Genomic DNA, 17,921 nt, shown 5'->3' on the forward strand with positions numbered 1-17,921 from the left:
GCCCGGGGCTTCATTCCCAACCAGGTTTATCACCAAACTGCCACTTTAAGTGGGTGTTCAGATACTTCACACCTGGAGCCAGCCCAGAGGCTCCAGCAGACCCCTGGTGCTCTACAAATGTCTCTTTAAAATGCATTGCTCCTCAGGGATACACAAAGACCTGGAAATATAAACATTTCTAACAAGCCTTACAAAGCTCCTTATTTCGTTATGCTCTTTTAAAACAGAAATATGAAATACTTCTAATCAATAGGCCAATCTGATTCCCAGTAGGAATGAAAGAAAAGCTATTTATTTTGTGCAATCAAGTGCTCAGTATTGCTGCAATTCTCCCATTACATAAAATAACACGCATTTTCTTGCACACAGGCACACACAAAGAAATCTAATAATGCCTTTTTACCTTTCAAAGTAACCTTAATCAACTAAAATTAACTTGCAAGGCAAAACACTGCTTTTTGAACTGAACAAGAGCGAGCTTGACTCAACACATGTGAGATGTGAGAGGCAGCAAAGTAATATCTGCTAAAATTATGTCTGGAAGCCAAAAATGGGGCGATTCTTGACAGGGGAGGATGCAAACTTGGAAACTTGGAAATTCTTTTATTCAAAGTCTTTAATGACCTCCAACCCAATTACATTTGCAACAAGACATGACAATGCAGTTGCTCCTATTTAAAAGTATCAGTGGAAACGGAGTATTTGTGAAGCCTGATTCTTTTTTTTTACTTTTTAATCATGTCGAGATGAAGCTCATTTACTTAAAAAGAAAAAATGAAACAGAACGTCCTCTGCAGCTGGTCAAACAGATTACGAAACTCTAATCTCAGTAGCCTGAGGAAAACCAAAACTGTTTTTCAAGTATCTATTTTATAGAGCATTAGCTTTATACTTTTTGAAAGAGGCATTAACATAACTGATCAGAACATCCCAGAACGTTTCTGATCTAGTTAATCACATGACGTTATGACAGAGATTCTTGCTGTCATAATGCCAATGTTTCTAAACATTTCTAAAATCCTTTAAGTTCTTTTTTTTTTTTTTTTTTTTTTTCCAAATTAGACATGGGGAAGATCTATTTCAGTTTCTTCAGAAGTTTTTCCGTCCATTTTAGAGCTCTACAAAAGTAGTGCAGGATATTTCAGATAGACAGACACGTACACACATAGCAAGGAACAATGTCAGGCTCCATGACCTATTTAAATATTTCTGATAGCTTTTTACACAAAACACTTTAATTCCTGCATAATTCATTTCTGGGAGCCCTCACCACTGTATTTCTTTAACTCTGTTGTATTCTTTACAGCTGAACTGGAATCATTGATACAAAAAATCAGAATTTATCTAATTTAAATTTATTGCATTTGTTTCCCTTAAAAGCAATTATTTAAACATTGAAGCCCATGCTGCATTTTTTGGTGCTTCTAGTTTCCCCAGGAGAGGCAAGAATAAGGTGTAATTTATACACAGGGAAGCTAGGAAGAGGATAAGAGGGGAAAAACACTCACCAAAGCTATTGCTGTGCCTCAGGTACAGTTTTAGTGGGTGTCAAGAGCTCTTATCACAGTTGGGACAAAGCAGATTGATTTCCATGGAGAGCTTTTGGGCTTTGTCTGTTTGTTTGTTCTTGTGGGGGGTTTTGTTCCAGTTTTGAGCTGGAACTCTGCTCTTGCAGTGTGAAGATCTTTCTGCTGTGGCCAAAGTCTTACATGAAAATGCACAGGCAGGGAGGAGCTCAGTCCCACCCAGCACAAGTCCTGCTGAGTTACTCCTGACTCTAAGAGGCATCCCCAGGATATCCCCCTGCTTTTGCCTCCCAGGGACACCCACAGGGTCCTGACAGGGCAGCTGAGACACCCCCAAAAGGCACACAAAGCTTTTTAAAAATATATGTAAATAGTTCAAAACATTCTATACAGACAACATTTTTAAAATGCAACAGGACTAAAAATAACAGAAAACAGATCAGGTTCTGAAGGACCATGAGTTTCTCATTTGTGAGCTCCACATCAACTTCTCTCATCCAAACTGCACAGCTACTTCATGCATCCCAAAACCTTCCCTTATCACAACTGAGACAAAAACTGCAGGAAAACCAAGAAGAAATATGGCCCAATGTGCAAGATCTAAGAATTCCTGTCCTGGTTAAGTTCATAAAGCTCTGTCTAGTTCAGAATCTGATAAGGAAGCACAAATGAGCCTGGCCTGTGCTGAGATGGAGAAGGGACATCAGCTCTTCACACCCACCACAAGGCTGAGTTAGAAACACAAATGGGTGCTCAGCAACACCAAACTTCATTTGCAAACACACATTTCCATACAATGGTTATGAATAGACACAAACATTGAGTAAAAGTGATGAGTTATTCTGGCAGCAGGAAGAAAACAATCCATCAGGTAGGAGTCCCTCCTTGGAGCTCAGAGCACGGCTGTGGTCAAAGGTGTTTCCAGGCAGACAATTAAAATCACTGATAATATCCAAATTGTTAAATAGTCTTCAGTAATTGCTGCTCTACCTTGCTGAATGACAAGTGCAGAACTGGAAAGGACATGAATGATATTGACAGTAGAAACAAAAGCAAGGGGAATTTAAATACAGCACACAGAGTTGTTTTCTGGAGCCAGTGTCAATCCCCACCCTGTCTTTCTCCTTCCAGCTGCTGCAGAGTCCTGGCTTGGATCAGTGCTGCAGGTGTTCCTGCAGGTACCTAACATTTGTCAGCCTGAATTTTTATTTATACAGTTCCATTCTGCCCCTGCCAGGCTTCTCAGTAAGCAAACAAACTCACTTTTCATGTTCAGTGTTCCTGTTTGTACTTTTACCCTTTCTTACATAACAAAGCTGGCAGAGAGCAGAGCAGGGAGAGCACCCGGGGCTCTGCTGTGGCTGCAGGGGGTTGGACACTCCTTGTGGGCATCATCCCTCCCTGAGGGAGCTCATCCTCTTCCTGGGTCTCCTCCAGGTGAGATCCTGCTGTGGAAAGGTGGGTGTAGGGTGCAGGCTGGCAGCAGGAATGAAAAAGCCAAGGAGGTCCATGGTACCACAGGTGGGAGCTCATGGCAGTCCCAGGGCACTCACGTGGGAAAATGGAAAGGAAAACATTACAGCACTTCAGGGTTTAACGTATTTTTAACAGTTTAAGTGGAGAAGAGAGATAGCAGAACCTTCCATTGAAATGAAAATGTTGTGCTGCTGAGACAGGGACTCTCAGGAGCCTGGAGGGACTCAATGATCTCAGAGGTTTTTTCCAACATCAATGATTCTGTGAGTCTGGACCAGCACCACTGCCCACCTGGCCAGTGCTCCAGTGATGTGTTTTCCTAAACCACAGGACACCTGCATGAAGCTTTAGTGCTGCCCTGTCCTAACGAATTATTTCCCTAGAAAAGGGATGGTTTGTTTTCCCCTGGTCTGGTTCTAGAAGAATCTGCATCCACTCCTTTTTGTACTACAGATGAGCTGATCTGTTTTCAGGACACGATGAGTGATGCTCTCCTTCCTCCCCACACCAGGCTTTATTCCTTTGGGATGATCTGAACTGTGAGACAGCAAACCCCAGGGCAAAACTGAACTGGGACTTCCTGGCAAGTCTCAAGAGGGAAGTGAACAGGGCATTGCATGTTTTGTGTTCTATGGCCAACGTGGCCTGGTTTGAGATCCATGATCTCATGCCATGCTGGGCCAGGAAAATGGCACATCCAGGGCATGGCTTTCCAGCATAAAATACAAGTGAGGTGATCTGATGTGACTCTATTCACCTGCCAACAGCCCTGGCAGAAAAATAAACAGGTTCTGGGGATGAGCTGCTGCTGGAGGCAAAGCAGGAACCATTAGAAGAGCTGCCCTGACCTGTGAGGAACTGGTGTTTTTGCTTTGAACTTCAGCAAATCTTAATGAACTCTTCATAATTGGTAATCTGGGGTTTTCACTGATGATTTATTTTCTGGAGGTGCCAAACACAGGAGACAAATTCAACACTGGAAGTACAGATTTGGGTCTCACAGTTGGTTGTCCAGGCTGGTGAAGCAGTTCCAACACCACTGCAGGTCACTCTCTGAGTTGTATCAGGAATTAGATTTGTACATGAAGGTCCATCAGTGCTGAAGAATTCGGTTTCATAATTATTAAAACGTTGATTTAATTGAAGTTATTGACTTCAGTGCGGTGAAGGCTTAAACTAAAAATAAGCAGAGACAGTTTTAGTAACAGAAGAAGTTAAAAAGTGGTTGTGTCCTTCTCCTTACTCAGAGTAGTAAGGTTTTGGTTGTGCTTGACTCATCCCTGCTTTACTGCTCTTCCACTCCTCTGTTATCTGGCAGTTTTGGGGGAGATGCTGCCAAGAAATTCATTTAAAGTCCTAAATTTTATCCTGTAGGCAACTTATTTCAGTTTCCTGAGAATAAATTTCATAGACAGACCCCTGAAGAAGAAAACAGGTGAACTCTCTTTGCCCCATAAATCAGTCAGGCTTCCTGAAGAGGCCAAGGATACAACACTAGAGATGCCTGCAAAGGAACACTTCAGAAAAAGCTCCATCCTTGAGGCTCACAGTCTTCTCCATAAGCCCCAAGCCCTCTGTCTTCCTCATGCATATTTTCAAGGCTCAACAAATAAATATTTACTGTCTCAGATCCTGTTCATCAGTGAATCAAGACTTGATGGTGCAAGAATCAGCAACGATGAACTGCTCCCAGGAAAGGCACCCCACTCTCCAGTGCAGGATGGGAGATGGACATGAAATGCACAGCCATATGCAACAGGCTCGAAGAATAAAGTGTATTTTTATCTAGTTTTCCATCTTCTTATACACACCTGTGCTGTATGAACACTTAGAGGCAAGTTCCTTGGGCTGGAAGGCAACGAGGTGTACAAACAGAAAATATTCACTGTGCAAATTTGAGTGGGAAAAGAAGACACAGAATAGACTTTCTCCTGCTTCTGGACTCCAGTGCTATTTTGGCTGCCAAGAGTACTCAGCATTTCCACTGAAGGGCAAATCAAACCAATTTCCCTGAGGATGGAGGCATCTGACAACTCGCTGAGGTTGTTCCGTTCGTGCCTACGCATTCTCGGAGCGGATGAGCAGCTTCACTTTGAATCCCTGTCAAACCACAAGGACTGGCTGATAATAACATTCAATTAAAATGATCTCGTCCCTCTAGAAAAAGCTGGCAAACAGCTCCACCTCACCTTTCCTAGCTGGGCACAATGGGGTGATTGATGCTGCCAGGAAATGGGATAGGTTTGCACCGAGGAGCCGACGGGTCAGGTTTGGTGACAGTGTTTGCAGGTTTAACCTCTTACCCAAATCTCTGAGATGAAAAAGCCACTTCTGCTGAGCACACAACTGAGAGAAAGTCAGAGCTAGAGCTGGCAAGCACCGAGCCCAGCTAATTAGACAGGTGTTTTGAAAAACCCCAAACTTTACACTTTTATTTGGACCTTTTGATGTCGTACCTGGTGCTGTTTCACACACTGGGGCTCCAGAGAAAGGCAGGAGCTGCTCCCCTGCTCGGCTCTGGGGGTGAGTTTGCCATCTGATCTGCTGAACACACAGATAAAAGTCACCGCAGACTTTTCTCCCTTTTCAGGTGCAGTGCTGTAACTTGGAAAGTTCTTTTATTCTCAACTCTGCTGACGCAAGAAAGTGGCAGGAATATGGCAGCTTTGGCTGCTTTCCTTTTGTAGCTCTTTGTAAGGAATCTTTTAATGCTAACAAAACAATAGGTATTTTCATTTTGGATGGAAAAAACATTCCAGTAACAGAAAATTAAGGCAATGCCTTTCAAAAGTCTAAGAGTGCTGCTGACCACTTGATTCTTCTTCTACCCTGCCTTTAAATATTGGTAAATAGTTACCAGGCAAAGGTATCAGATTCTCCAGGTTTCTCTTGTTACACTTAAGAAAAGCCCAACTATTATGAAAATGGTGAAGTTTAACAAAGATATTTCTATTTCCCTGTGATGTGCCATTCAAAAGTGTTAGCCAGTCGTTTTTTAAAAACACTCCTGATATTTGATCTTCTTGAGTTTCAGTTACATATAAAGCTGGAGAGCCAGCAGAAAATTCTAAGTGGAATCTGAAGATTTCTTAAGTCAACACTCATTTTGGCAGGAGCATTTTAATGCACAAAGCTGAAATCCTCAGTGACTCTCTCCTGCTGATATCCCTGGAGCAGCCAGCACCACGATTAGCACAAAATCAAAAGCAACCTACAGCACAACATACAGCTCTGCAAAAAACACAAAAAGGGATGTGCACACAAATGCTGGAAGTGGTGTAGGCACAATGGCACCAGCCAGGGCAGCCTGGTGCTGGTCCAGCTGGCCCCTGGGATGAGCCAGTAAGAGAGATCTCTCAGGGAAGAGAGATGTTGATAACAAAGCAGGTCCACATCCCCAAAGCCCTGCTTGCCAAACCCTGCAACTCTCCTAGCTGTGCCAGGCCTTGGAAGGTTTCAGAGCAGGGTTGGAGATGTTTGTGGGCAGTGGAAGGTTGCCTTTGAAGGCGTCGCTTTCCCCGGCACCCTTCCGTTGGTGGAAGCCGTGCTTCACACAGATTCTGTTTCCACCTCCACGGCTGGAGCAGCCCTGCAGTCAAGGCTGTTCCAGGAGCAGGGAAGGAGGCTGTGTTCCAGGAACTCACTGGAACTGGAACAAAGCACAGCCCTTGGAAAGCCTACACAGCCCTGTGCACAGACTGTTTCACAGATGCCCTGTCTTTGGACGGCATTAGACACTTGGTTTTATCTTTATAAATTTCCCCCCGCCCCCTCCAGTAAAGTTCCAGACCTTGGAGCACAGGCTCTTCCTCCTGGGCATTCTGCCTCCTAACTCCTGGGTATCTCCCCAGCTCTGTCTTTTTTAAGCACCACTTTCTCCTCTACAGAAAAGTCTTTCTGCTCTTTGGAGAGAAAAACACCTTTGAAATGCAGCAGTAAACCCTGAGCATCACAGCAGCCTTAAAAAAGCTGATTTCCATTTTCTTGTAACACAGTTCTAAACCTTGTCTGTCCTTCTTTACAAACTGTGTGGGCTTGTATCAGCTTTATTTAACACTTACTAATAAGAATGTTTTGTCTGCACCTTTTTAATTACCCAGGACCCCTCTCAGTGTTATTACTCCTGTCTTGTCAATTAAAAGCAGTGAATTTTATGGCTGGTTTTGAATTTTTTTCCAGTGCAAAATTAGTCTAGTCCACATTATTAAAAGCAAGACAGTTTAGCTGTATATGACTTTATATTTTATTCTGCATTTATAAAATCTTTAACTCCATAATCTGGAGACAGGTGGCATCCCTTCTGGGGCTAACAGGGAATAAAAAGGACTTCATGCAGTAAAATGCCTTCTGGAGGGAAAATAAAACATTGAGGACAACAATGATAATATAGGAAAAAGTAAAAATACCAACTTTTAAACCTGTCAGATAAATCTGGACTGCAGTTCAGAGGAAAAGGCAGACACTAGCTCTAGTCTTTTATAAAACTTGTAAGTCTGATTTTGCTGTTGGCCATGGTAAGTTCTTCAATGTGTTGAGACATGAAAAGTCAAGAAAAATGCCAGAGTGCAAAGTTTGCTGCAGGAAAAAAAAAGATGACTCAATTCTTTGCCTCACAAAGCATGTCAAAGATATTATAAAGTACTTACAGATGCTCAGCCACTCGGATTGCCTGGCTGGCCAAACATCTGAAACCCTGTAATTTTGAAGAGAAGGTACTATGCTTCAGACAATGAAATAGTTTCTGTGGCAGCAGAAAAAGAGAGATGGTTTTGAAAGGAAGAGTCTTTAAAATCAGAATTTCAGTTGTGATCAATAGCTATCTAAGCCTAACATGAAAGTCAGCCTATTTTAATTATCATTTATAAGGAATGTGTCAATACAGGCTTTTAAAGATAACCAGGTAATGGAATCAAGAGACAGAGCTGAAGCAAGAGCTGAAAACCTCAGGGCTAAACCCCCACTTCTCTAACAGACAGAATTGGGGTGAAAATACTATTTACATCAACAAAGACTGTGAAAAACAGGTGCCTCAGAGTTTGGACTCCATGAAACAGAGAAAGCAAAGCCATAAAAGACCTGCAGATTTAATTTACCTATTCTTTTGGAAGATGTGACTTCCTCTGCTGATCAAACAGAACATAGGAAGTTATGAGCAAGATAAAGTCATTTGCCTGGTAAATTTTAAGGTCTGCTTTCCAATGCTAAAGCACCAGTGCTGGTGCCTTGTAATTCCCTGCTAATAAAAGACACTGCAGAGTTATGAGTGTTATTACAGGCTAAAGTCAGGGACAAAGAAATAAAGATCCATGAAGAAGCACTCCTGGTATTTAACATCAGGATGGTCCCTTGCAAGTCTTTCTTTCACCATGCCAAATGGTTTAGCATGGCAATGTCTGGCACAAAGGCAATTAGAAGGATCAGAAGTGCCTCTGGAGAACTCTGTGACACACACATCTCCAGGTGACTGACAGCATCTGGCAGGGCTGTGCCACAGAGCCACCACCAGCAGTGGGGCATGTTCTCACCACGTGTCCCACAAGCCATGAGCCAGTGCCAACACTGAAATGCTGACCTCCTTTCTACAGGCACTGCTGGCTAAAAAAAAAAAAAAAAAACAAACCCAAAAAAACCTCCCCAAAAACCCCAAAAAACAAAAAACCCCAACCTAACAAAAGAACAAAACAAAAACCAAAAAACCCAAAAAACCAAACAACCAAAACACCCCCTTCATCCAAACCAAAACAACAAAAAGACCCAAAAAACCCAAAAAACAAAAAATCTAAAACAACCCAAAAAACAACCAAAAAAACCCCCAAACAACCAAAAAAACCTCCTTCATCCAAACCAAAACAACAACAATAAAACCCAAAAAACCAAACAACCAAAAACCCCCCCTTCATCCAAGCCAAAATAACAAAAAGACCCAAAAAACCTAGCAACCAAAAAAAACCCTTCATCCAAGTTAAAACAGAAAATGCAACAAAATATCTTAAAGATCTTTCCACAATGTGAGTCTGCAGACAGAATTTATCCTGAGCTAGCAGTGAGGTTGGAGCAGTTAATTCTGCCACCTCAGTGTGTGCTGGGGAGTCAAGTCAAGACTCCCTTTCCAAAAAGCCCTTGACACAATCTATGCTTTTACCCTGAGTTTTAGATTTTCATTTAGAGTTCACACGAAGCTTTCAGGGTTTTTTTCCCCTAATTAATGTCCTCTGTGCTGTCACACAAGATCACAGCCTCCTGCACCACCAGTCATTACAGCCTTAATTTCCACCTTGGCCACAAACCCTGGGTGAAGCCAAGGCTCTGCCCTCCTGCCTCCCTTTTAAAACAGGACTGAAAATGCTTCTGCTCCAGATCAGGGCAGCTTAGGTTGGCTGCTCTCAGATGCCTCTCCTCCCTTAATAAGCACTAATTAAGGGCATTTAAACCACTTAGATTTACCTTTGCTTGGGATTTCAAACCAATAAACTAGAATTATTTATTTCTTACCAACTCCAGCCCTGGCTCTGGCAGAGTGCAATGCTGGTGCTCCAAAAGGTGTTTTAAGGACAAAAAACTGAATATCTCTGCAGGGCTGCAGTCACTCAGTGAATGTTCCCAGAGACCTCATGTGCTTTTCCTTTCCATAAAGAATATTATTTGTAGGTACCAGTGGAGTTTGCTAATAAACATGGCTGATGATGAAACAGAACTACAAGCCTGTGCATCAGATTTTTACAAATACAGGTTTTTGATAGAGAAATTTGGTAATTTTTACAGTTGCATGGAGGAAATTCACTGTGTTGATAAAACTCTCAGTTCTTTCCAGAGGAAAAGATCCTTTGGCTCCAAGATACAGCAGCATTTACCAAATATAGGATGTCAGGAATACTCAATGCCCACAAAGGCCCAGACAACTTAAACCCCCAAATTTTTCCCTTTGTTCTGCTATGGCTATAAAACACTTTGACTTTTTTTTCCCCCCTCTCAACATTTTAAAACATAACAAAGAAAAACAACTGTTTCAAAATTTTTCACATGAAGGGGAACATTATTATAGCCCATTCTTTCCTAGAAATCTTTTAAGTCTTATTTATTAACAGAATTAATCTGATCATAAGCTGGCTAACATTCAAAGTGTTGAAATATATCATCTTCCAACCAGGCTTTGCTAATGAAATCTTGGTGTTAATTCAGGGATTTAACAGAATCCTAGAATCTGTAACAGGAATCAAACAACAATTGTGGTTCATCTGGCAGAAAAAGCAGCATTTTCCCCCTTTTCTGTTGTGGGTTTGTCACTGTATGCTCTCCATCATCCATTTCTTTCCAGAATCTACTTTTTGATGTGGAGTCCCCACTTGGCCATCAACTTCAGCATTAAAATGCTCTGAGCATGTTTTGCAGCTCCAATCCCAGGAAATGTTTTGTACTTCCAATCCCAGGATCCAAAAGGATTTCATAAAAAACTGAACAACTGAGCCTGAACAACCAAGGCTGGGATTTCATAAATAACCTCAAGGTATCTTTATGATGCCACCAACTTCTTGTTCTGCCCAGTCCCAGTAACCAAAAGCAGCAGAGGAGTTTGGTAAATGCTCTGGCTGTTGGAATTATCAAGCTCCAGGCTGCTGAGGGTGGATCACCACGAGGATGCAATAAAAATAATTTAAAACATTTAAAATAAAATGTTAAAAAATTAAATTAATTAAATAAATAAATAAAAATAATAAAAAAGTAAAATCATTTTAGGGAAGAAAAAAGGTTACCCCACACATCATTGGCCAGGGAAAGTCCTGCCCAGACATTCCCAGTTCAGTGCCAGCCCCTTTCTGGAGAGCTGCAGTCCCAGCCTGAAGCACCAGAAAGAGGCACCAGATGTGGCACTTCAGGCAGCTTTCCCAAACATCTGGAGGGTGTTTGGGAACATCACCCAGCTGTGATCCCACTGCCCAGGGACTGTGGCTGCTGGTCTCTGGGCTGGGCACAGCTCAGTGCCCCTTGTCCCCCCTGCCCAGCCCAGTGTCCTTGGGCTCTGCTCCGGACCCAGCTCCTGGGGAGCCCCAGAAGGACATGGCCATGAGGGGAGCTGGGGCTGGGGTCACACCTCAGCTGCTCCTGGCACCCAGAGGGGTCACCCTGAGCCACCAGAGAGGAACGTGAGAGCCAAAGGTTTAAACTGGTTTTATGGGTGATGACAAGCCTGACTTGCCCTTAGGCCAGACCTAACACAGAGCACCAAAGCCTTCAAGCATTGGACTCAAACTGCCCCAAACTGAGGCCACCTGAAGGCAAAAAGCCTTGTTCAAATTGGGCTTTTTGGCTGTCAAAAGAAGCAGGAGGTTCTTAAAAGATCCATTTATTCCTTTTGACTAATATTTAAGATACTACCTTAAGAAATATTGAGTTGAAGGAGATGGATGCAATTGTGCAATAATAACAAATCAGAAATCTTTTACTAGCAAAGAGAGTCAGGAATTTGAATTAACATCAAAATCATGTATTATGGCATCCACATCTGGATATCACTTTACTGCCTAAATCCAAAACTTCTCTGAGAGCCAGTTGGTTTCTGTAAAAATGCATTTCTCTCTTTGAAAGGAAATAATAATTGGAAGGTCTTACAGGAAGCCACCCAATACCAATAGAGGAAATTGCAATCTGTTCCTCAACGTTAGTTTAAATCAATGTTATATTTAGCAAAGGTTGGTTTTTAATGATAGTATTTTCAATAGATTTTACTCCACTGAGTCTCCTCAAAGGCTTGCATTACATTAAGAATTGCTTTGTTTGTAGAATGTTTCTTTAATCATCCCTCAAGGTCTTCTAGGTTAGATGTTGTTCCCCATCTCCAGGACATCCAGGATTCCATTTTCACCAAAACCCTTTTTTTTTTTTTTTTTTTTTTTGCCCCAGGCTAATAAAAAGCAAAGTATTTCTGCATATGCTTGCCTAGAAATATGTGTGGTTCTTAAAAATACAAAGTGATCAAATATTAAAACCACCTTTTTCTGTTTCCAGAAGTATACACAGCATTTCAGCTTCCTAGGAATTTTCTGCTTGGGTATCTGGATTTCAGTAAATTTCCATTAAATCAGTGGTTTCAAAGGAAGATTTTTTTTTAAAGTACAGTATTAATGATACTAAACAAAATTCAAGAACTCCAAGCAAAACAGCTCCTCCAATTTCTTCTCCAAGTTGACAAAATCTTTTAAAACTTACTCCCAGCACCAGTGCTAAAAACTCCCTGGGACACTGCTCAGAAATCCTGTGCACAATTTCCCTGTGGTTTTTATGGATTTCATTACATTGTGAAGTAATAACATCAAAATGAAGTTTATAATAGATTTACATGCAGAAGGCTTTCATACCACCTATAATCATTACTGTTCAAAAAGTGGAGCTGCCAACAGCTGAATTATTCCACTGCCTGTAACTTAAGAGAATCCAGAAATTCAAGAGCAGAGTTTGCACCAGAAGAAAAATGCTGCTTAAGAGTCTGAACCATGTTTTTCCAACATGTAACTCAAGAAGGCACCATGATAACTTGAATTACTGTGCATTTCTGACTCTGTGGAAGATGATTGCACTGTCACGGGGCTTCTGCAGGTCTTGGTGGCCACTGGAAAAGGGAACTACAAACAGTTCCTGTTCCTAAGTGGTAAAAATTCACCTGCACCTGAAAATAATGGGATTTACCTGTGTTCTCTCTGCAGAGCCTGGTGATAAAATAACCTACCTGTGGTGATTCTACCTGCATAACAGACTAGAGGCAACATTGTTATAGTTACACCTTTCACAGAATGTTCAGAAAGAAAATTCTTTTCACCCACAAGCACACAAATAAAGGCAGACATTTTCCTTAAGAAAAAATAATGATCATTAAAAATCAATGAAAGCAAAGAAAAACATTCTGCAGATGTTGAGACAGTCAGGACAACCTAATGCAAGTCATTCCAATACAGAGGACAGCATTAACTGCACCATAATCCAATGGATTTCCAGCATTTGAAAACTACCATGGTATCTTTTAGGCACCAAAAAATTACATAAACTGTAGGAGTTGATTTTTCCACGAGTTTTTACATTTAATAATGTAATTCTTTGGTACAATTAAAGGTTTTTACAGAGGAAAAGAAAAGGAATTTCCTCCATCTATACAATTTCTCATGAGGTGTTTTTATTGTCAAACAGAGCAGATGACAGTTTCAAAAATTTCCCATTGCTCTTTACTACTCTGAGGAGAAAATATGTTTAAAATCAAATTCTGCTCACTTCTGCAGGTGGGATTCTCTGCAGCCACTTTGAGTCAAGGTGTCAAAGCAGCAAAAACACACTGTGGGCGTTCAGTCCCTTAAAACAATGAAAGGCCAGAATGGAATGGAATTCAGAAGCAAAATATGTATGAAAAAATATAATAAAAATGTATTAAACTACAGAGAACAACTACTTTATTCCTTTAACATTCAGCACAGACTTTACTTGTATTTTTCAGTGGAAGCTAAGGACAAGCTTTCCTTCAATGCAGCTTTAAACATGAAAGTTGGGAAGGTTGGTGAACACCAGGCTGCAGCCCAGGCCATGCTGCTGCCTCACTCTCCTATTTTTCACCTCTCCTCTCTTTCAAGCCCTGAAAGCACAGCATAAAGCTGCTAAAAACACACTTAAACATCAGGGCCAGTACAAAGAGAAAGAGAACAGGAAAGATTCAAGTATTTGACTGACATGGATGGATTAGATTTGCCAAATCCAGGCGTTTTCTGCCGGCAAGAGGAAAGGGAGCCTGAGTCATCAGCTCCATCAAAGGCAAGGTCTGGGTGAGCTCTGTGTGAACAGGAACCAGCCCTGAAATCAGAACTTTGAACTGCCCTCAGCCAGGCAGCAGCAGCAGTGACTGAAATGCCCAGATTACCTTGATTGCTCTGTCATTATCTGTCATCAGCTGCTGCTTCTCATCTTCCAACTTCTGCGCAGCTTCCTGGAGCCGCTGCTCCACCACAATCTGCCGCTGGCTGCTCTCCTCTGTCAGGAAGGAAATGGTTGCCTTCAGTTCAGCTATCTCCTGCAAAGAAAGCAGCATGTTCAAGCTCCCCTCAATAAAAGACATGTATTTTGCATTTATTTAATATAAACACGGCAATGGCGAGCTCTGCTGTGTGATCTGGATGTTTGAAATCAGCACGGTAAGCACTAGCAGGGCATGGAACTCCATGCCCAGAAAAGGAACAGAGCAGGGCTGTAAATGACAAGAATCGCTGAACACAAAGTATTTGGAAGGGTTTTCCACTGTGACATTCCAAAATATTTACTGATGAGAACAGAGCACATCTGTGATCCTCACACTGGAGCCTGCGCCCCGTCTTGCACGGCTCTGAAAGGGGAGTGTGAGTTTTCATTGGGATGCTGCTGCTCCTTTGCCAGGGGGATATCTTACACCTGGATAGCCACATTCACACACTGGACTGAAACTTAAACCTGACAGGGCCATTTCTGAGCTGCTGAAAGGAGCAGGTTTTGCTGAGCAATAAAATGAGGACCTGACTCCACATCCAGACCTTTCAGGTGATTCTCTCGTCATTGGATGAATTGTATTTGTTTTGCCTTTTTCATCCCTGGGGAAAGTCATAACTAACCCTGATCCTTTAGGCATATTTACAGAATTTTATACTGACATGTCATCACCCAGCAAAGCACTTCAACTTGGGGGAGAGTCATTGACTTTCATGTATATATTCAAGTTTAAGGTTAAGCTGCTGTAGCAGCATATTATAGAATATTTCTAAAAGCACTTTATCACACAGGCAGTTCAGGGAGAGACTACCAGAGGGCTTAGGCTTTGCCAGGCCTCCTCATTGGCAGAGAAACATTTATCTGTATTAATTACATGGTTATTTAGGAAAAAAATAAGTTAAAAAAACCTAATAATAGGCCAGGACTAATGTAAGAAGAACTGTGCTACAAATGAAGGTGCTAAAATCACTGGAAAAGGGGAAAAAGCCTGGTTAAAAGTCTGTAGTAAATTTATTTCTCTTTACCTACCTGAAAAGGCCAGGAATTAAGCCAGATTATGTGTAAAACCCACCTTTGTATTTCTGAATTGCTTTTCTAAAAAGAAATACATATTTCAAAAGATAATACCCATCAAAACAAAGGGTTCTTGAGACCAATATGGCAAAGTTCAGAGATTATCTGGATAGGGTGCAGCTCTTTAGCCAGGATTAAGCAGTGTCTCTGGGTTTGCAGTTCAGGTAATTGTTTAGAAGACAGACAGTTTGCAGAGATGTGGTTTTACCAGGTGTGTAAGGCAAAGGAGAAAACAGAAGAAAGCAAGGGATTATATAAATTATTAAGATAACAACCTGACCCCATGCCAAACAACAGCATTTTGAGTATGTCCCGTTTTGTCATTTTAGAAAGAAAACAAAGCAGCAAACTCCTCAATATAACACAAACCTGAGATTTAAAGCTTTTACTGGGTTGAGAGCCTGGTCTAGCACAGGAGTTCTGAAACCCAAGCAAGGAAATTTCAGCAGAAACTGATGAAGAAAGATCTGCTTTGTGCAGTCCTTTTCAGAGCAAAAAATTCTATTTACTTTGTATAAACTTCAGAGGAAATTTCTTGAAATATCTTCTCTGTGTGGGTGTTAAAAGTGAATGTTCCAAGAGGCCACAGAGAGAAAGATTGGACAGATGTTGTCAGCAAGGCGACCACAAGAAAAGTTGCAATCGACCAATTATTAACAGTGAGCTACAAAAAAACCCCAAAGCCAAGTGAGTCCAAATAACTTGGGGGATGTGATTTAAACCCACACAAGTAAAGAAATTCAGACATCAGGGTGAAACTGCTTTATGGAGCCAAACAGCCCTGACAGACAGACGATGGGTGTGTTGTGGCTGCCCCAGAAAGGGCTGAGGAGCTGGGTCCAGCTCTTGCCAGTAAAATGCCCCAGCTACAGCAAAGCCACCTGAATACAAAACATGTCCCCAAATCTTGAGACTGTTCTGCAGGCCAATAAATATCATATGACATAATAAATTTTGTCAGTCTGACAAAATTCATTATGACATTCAGGTTAAAAAGTTCTTACCTTGCCCTACACTGCCTACGTGTTCCTGCTGCAACAACTAAAGCAATTTCCTTCACCCCTTGCTTAAAAATTCAGAAATGCTTCCATTATTCCAAGTGTCTTTATCAAATGGACCAAGAACCAATCTTGTATTGACACTGGATTGTGCCTGGCATGGAGAGGCTGCCTGGGCTCCACTCACATGTGGGTGACAATGACAAAAGGTAAAACAGAGGTGCCTGTTATGGTTTGACTTTGGTGCAATGTTAGTGCTTCTATGAAAACACATTCCTCTTGGTGTTTATTGTGAGATGTGATTAGAAATAGAGTAAAGCAGGCTCTAGCTTTGGAATAAAAGGGGGAAAAAATTATTAATTTACAACTATATATAAAGAGAAACACACAGAACTGGGAATGAAAACTTTCTAAAAAACATTTTTTTTCTCTCTTACTAAATTTCCAATACATTTACTCTTTAGATCATTAACTCTCAGTCTGCTACTACCTTTTAGATAATTAATTTTCAGTTTATCAAGGAGTGAGGAGTTTTTCTTGTATTATAGGCTTTTTTTGGAAATACAGTTGAAATTTTTTGTGTTGCTATGTCACACGTGGCACTGCCTGGAGATCATTTGCTATTGTGACAATATTTTTTTTATGCTTAGTGCTTTTACTACTGCACATGGACTAGAGCTGTTTTTAGGGTTTTCTTTTTTAAGGGTGCTTTGCTTAGTTCTAAAAAAAGTACAGTCTTTTACTTTTGGGACACTTGTCTCTCTTAAATTTCTTAGCTTTTAACTCTTCTGTGTTCTCAGAGGTATCTCAGTGTCTTTAGTGGCTACACTAGGTGCCAATATTTAAATTTGAGCACTTATTGGTTTGACTACAGCATCTCAAAAAATTCACTTCTTCTCAAACTGCGACACTAGCAATGGAAGGGATCTCTTCCTTCAGGTCTGACATGGATTAAATGTCACTTTTTAACCATTTCCTGCTTTCCAGGTTCAGATGGAAAGACAAAAAATAAAGTAAGAAGCCTTTTTTGTTGTGTCTTTCTTTCTTTCTTTCTAAATAAGGCTCTCAGAAATTACTAATTTAAAATTCCTGGCAAGGTATTTAGGACAGAGAACATTATCTCTGACTTAGCACAGAATCGTGGGATTGGTGAGGGTGAAATGGAGCAGTTTAAAGAAGATTCACCCAGAGCTGGTTGTTCAGGATCAGCCCAGTCAGGTTTTAAGCATCTCCAAGGATGGAGACTCTACAACCTCTCTGTATGCAAATGCATGTGTAAAAACACAGGTTAGATTTAGAAATAGAATATAAGACATATTCACCAAAGATTCTGATAAAGCAGTTAGAAAAAGTGACAGCCAATAAATGTCACCAAAACAACTGAGTCACAGTTTTGGACAAGTGTTACAGAGAATAAGACTCAAAGGAGATGAAAAGCTGAAATCAAGAGTTTTAAATATTTTGAAGTGTTGGTAAAACAGTAAAGTTTGCAGTTTCTTGTTATTGTCTTGCTGATCATTTCTGTCTAGAGGCTGCTAAACCCTTCTTTGTAGTGTTTTTATTGATTTTAAAAGACTATTATTGGACTGTTGGCTGCAAACACACTCTGCAGTGCAAGGCAAACATTCTGCTGTGGCTGGGAGCAATGAGGAGAATGACACCTCCACACAAATCCTCCTGGCAATTTTTTTCTTATTAAAAGCTGAACTTTTGGTTGCATCTCCATCATTTTTCACACTTCAGTACTACCTGTCAGTCAAACTGAAAGCTGAAGTATGTAAAAATCACCCAGCCTTCCCATTTTTAAGCACATATGTAAATTCAACACTCGTTTCATCTTTTGAGTTCTCTGAAG

General features: G+C 41.1%; 1 protein-coding gene across 5 annotated transcripts in view; it reads right to left on the minus strand.

The window, feature by feature from the left end:
* CEP112 (centrosomal protein 112) overlaps nt 1-17,921 on the minus strand; it is a 160,048-nt gene that overhangs the window by 27,159 nt on the left and 114,968 nt on the right. For all 5 annotated transcript variants that reach the window (XM_050981300.1, XM_050981299.1, XM_050981301.1 and 2 more), the window contains one exon: nt 13,897-14,046. In XM_050981300.1, the coding sequence (XP_050837257.1) occupies nt 13,897-14,046 (150 nt within the window). The remainder of the gene's footprint in view (nt 1-13,896; nt 14,047-17,921) is intronic.

The sequence above is a fragment of the Serinus canaria genome, chromosome 18 (genome assembly GCF_022539315.1).
Source record: "Serinus canaria isolate serCan28SL12 chromosome 18, serCan2020, whole genome shotgun sequence".
NCBI classification, from domain to species: Eukaryota; Metazoa; Chordata; class Aves; order Passeriformes; family Fringillidae; genus Serinus; species Serinus canaria.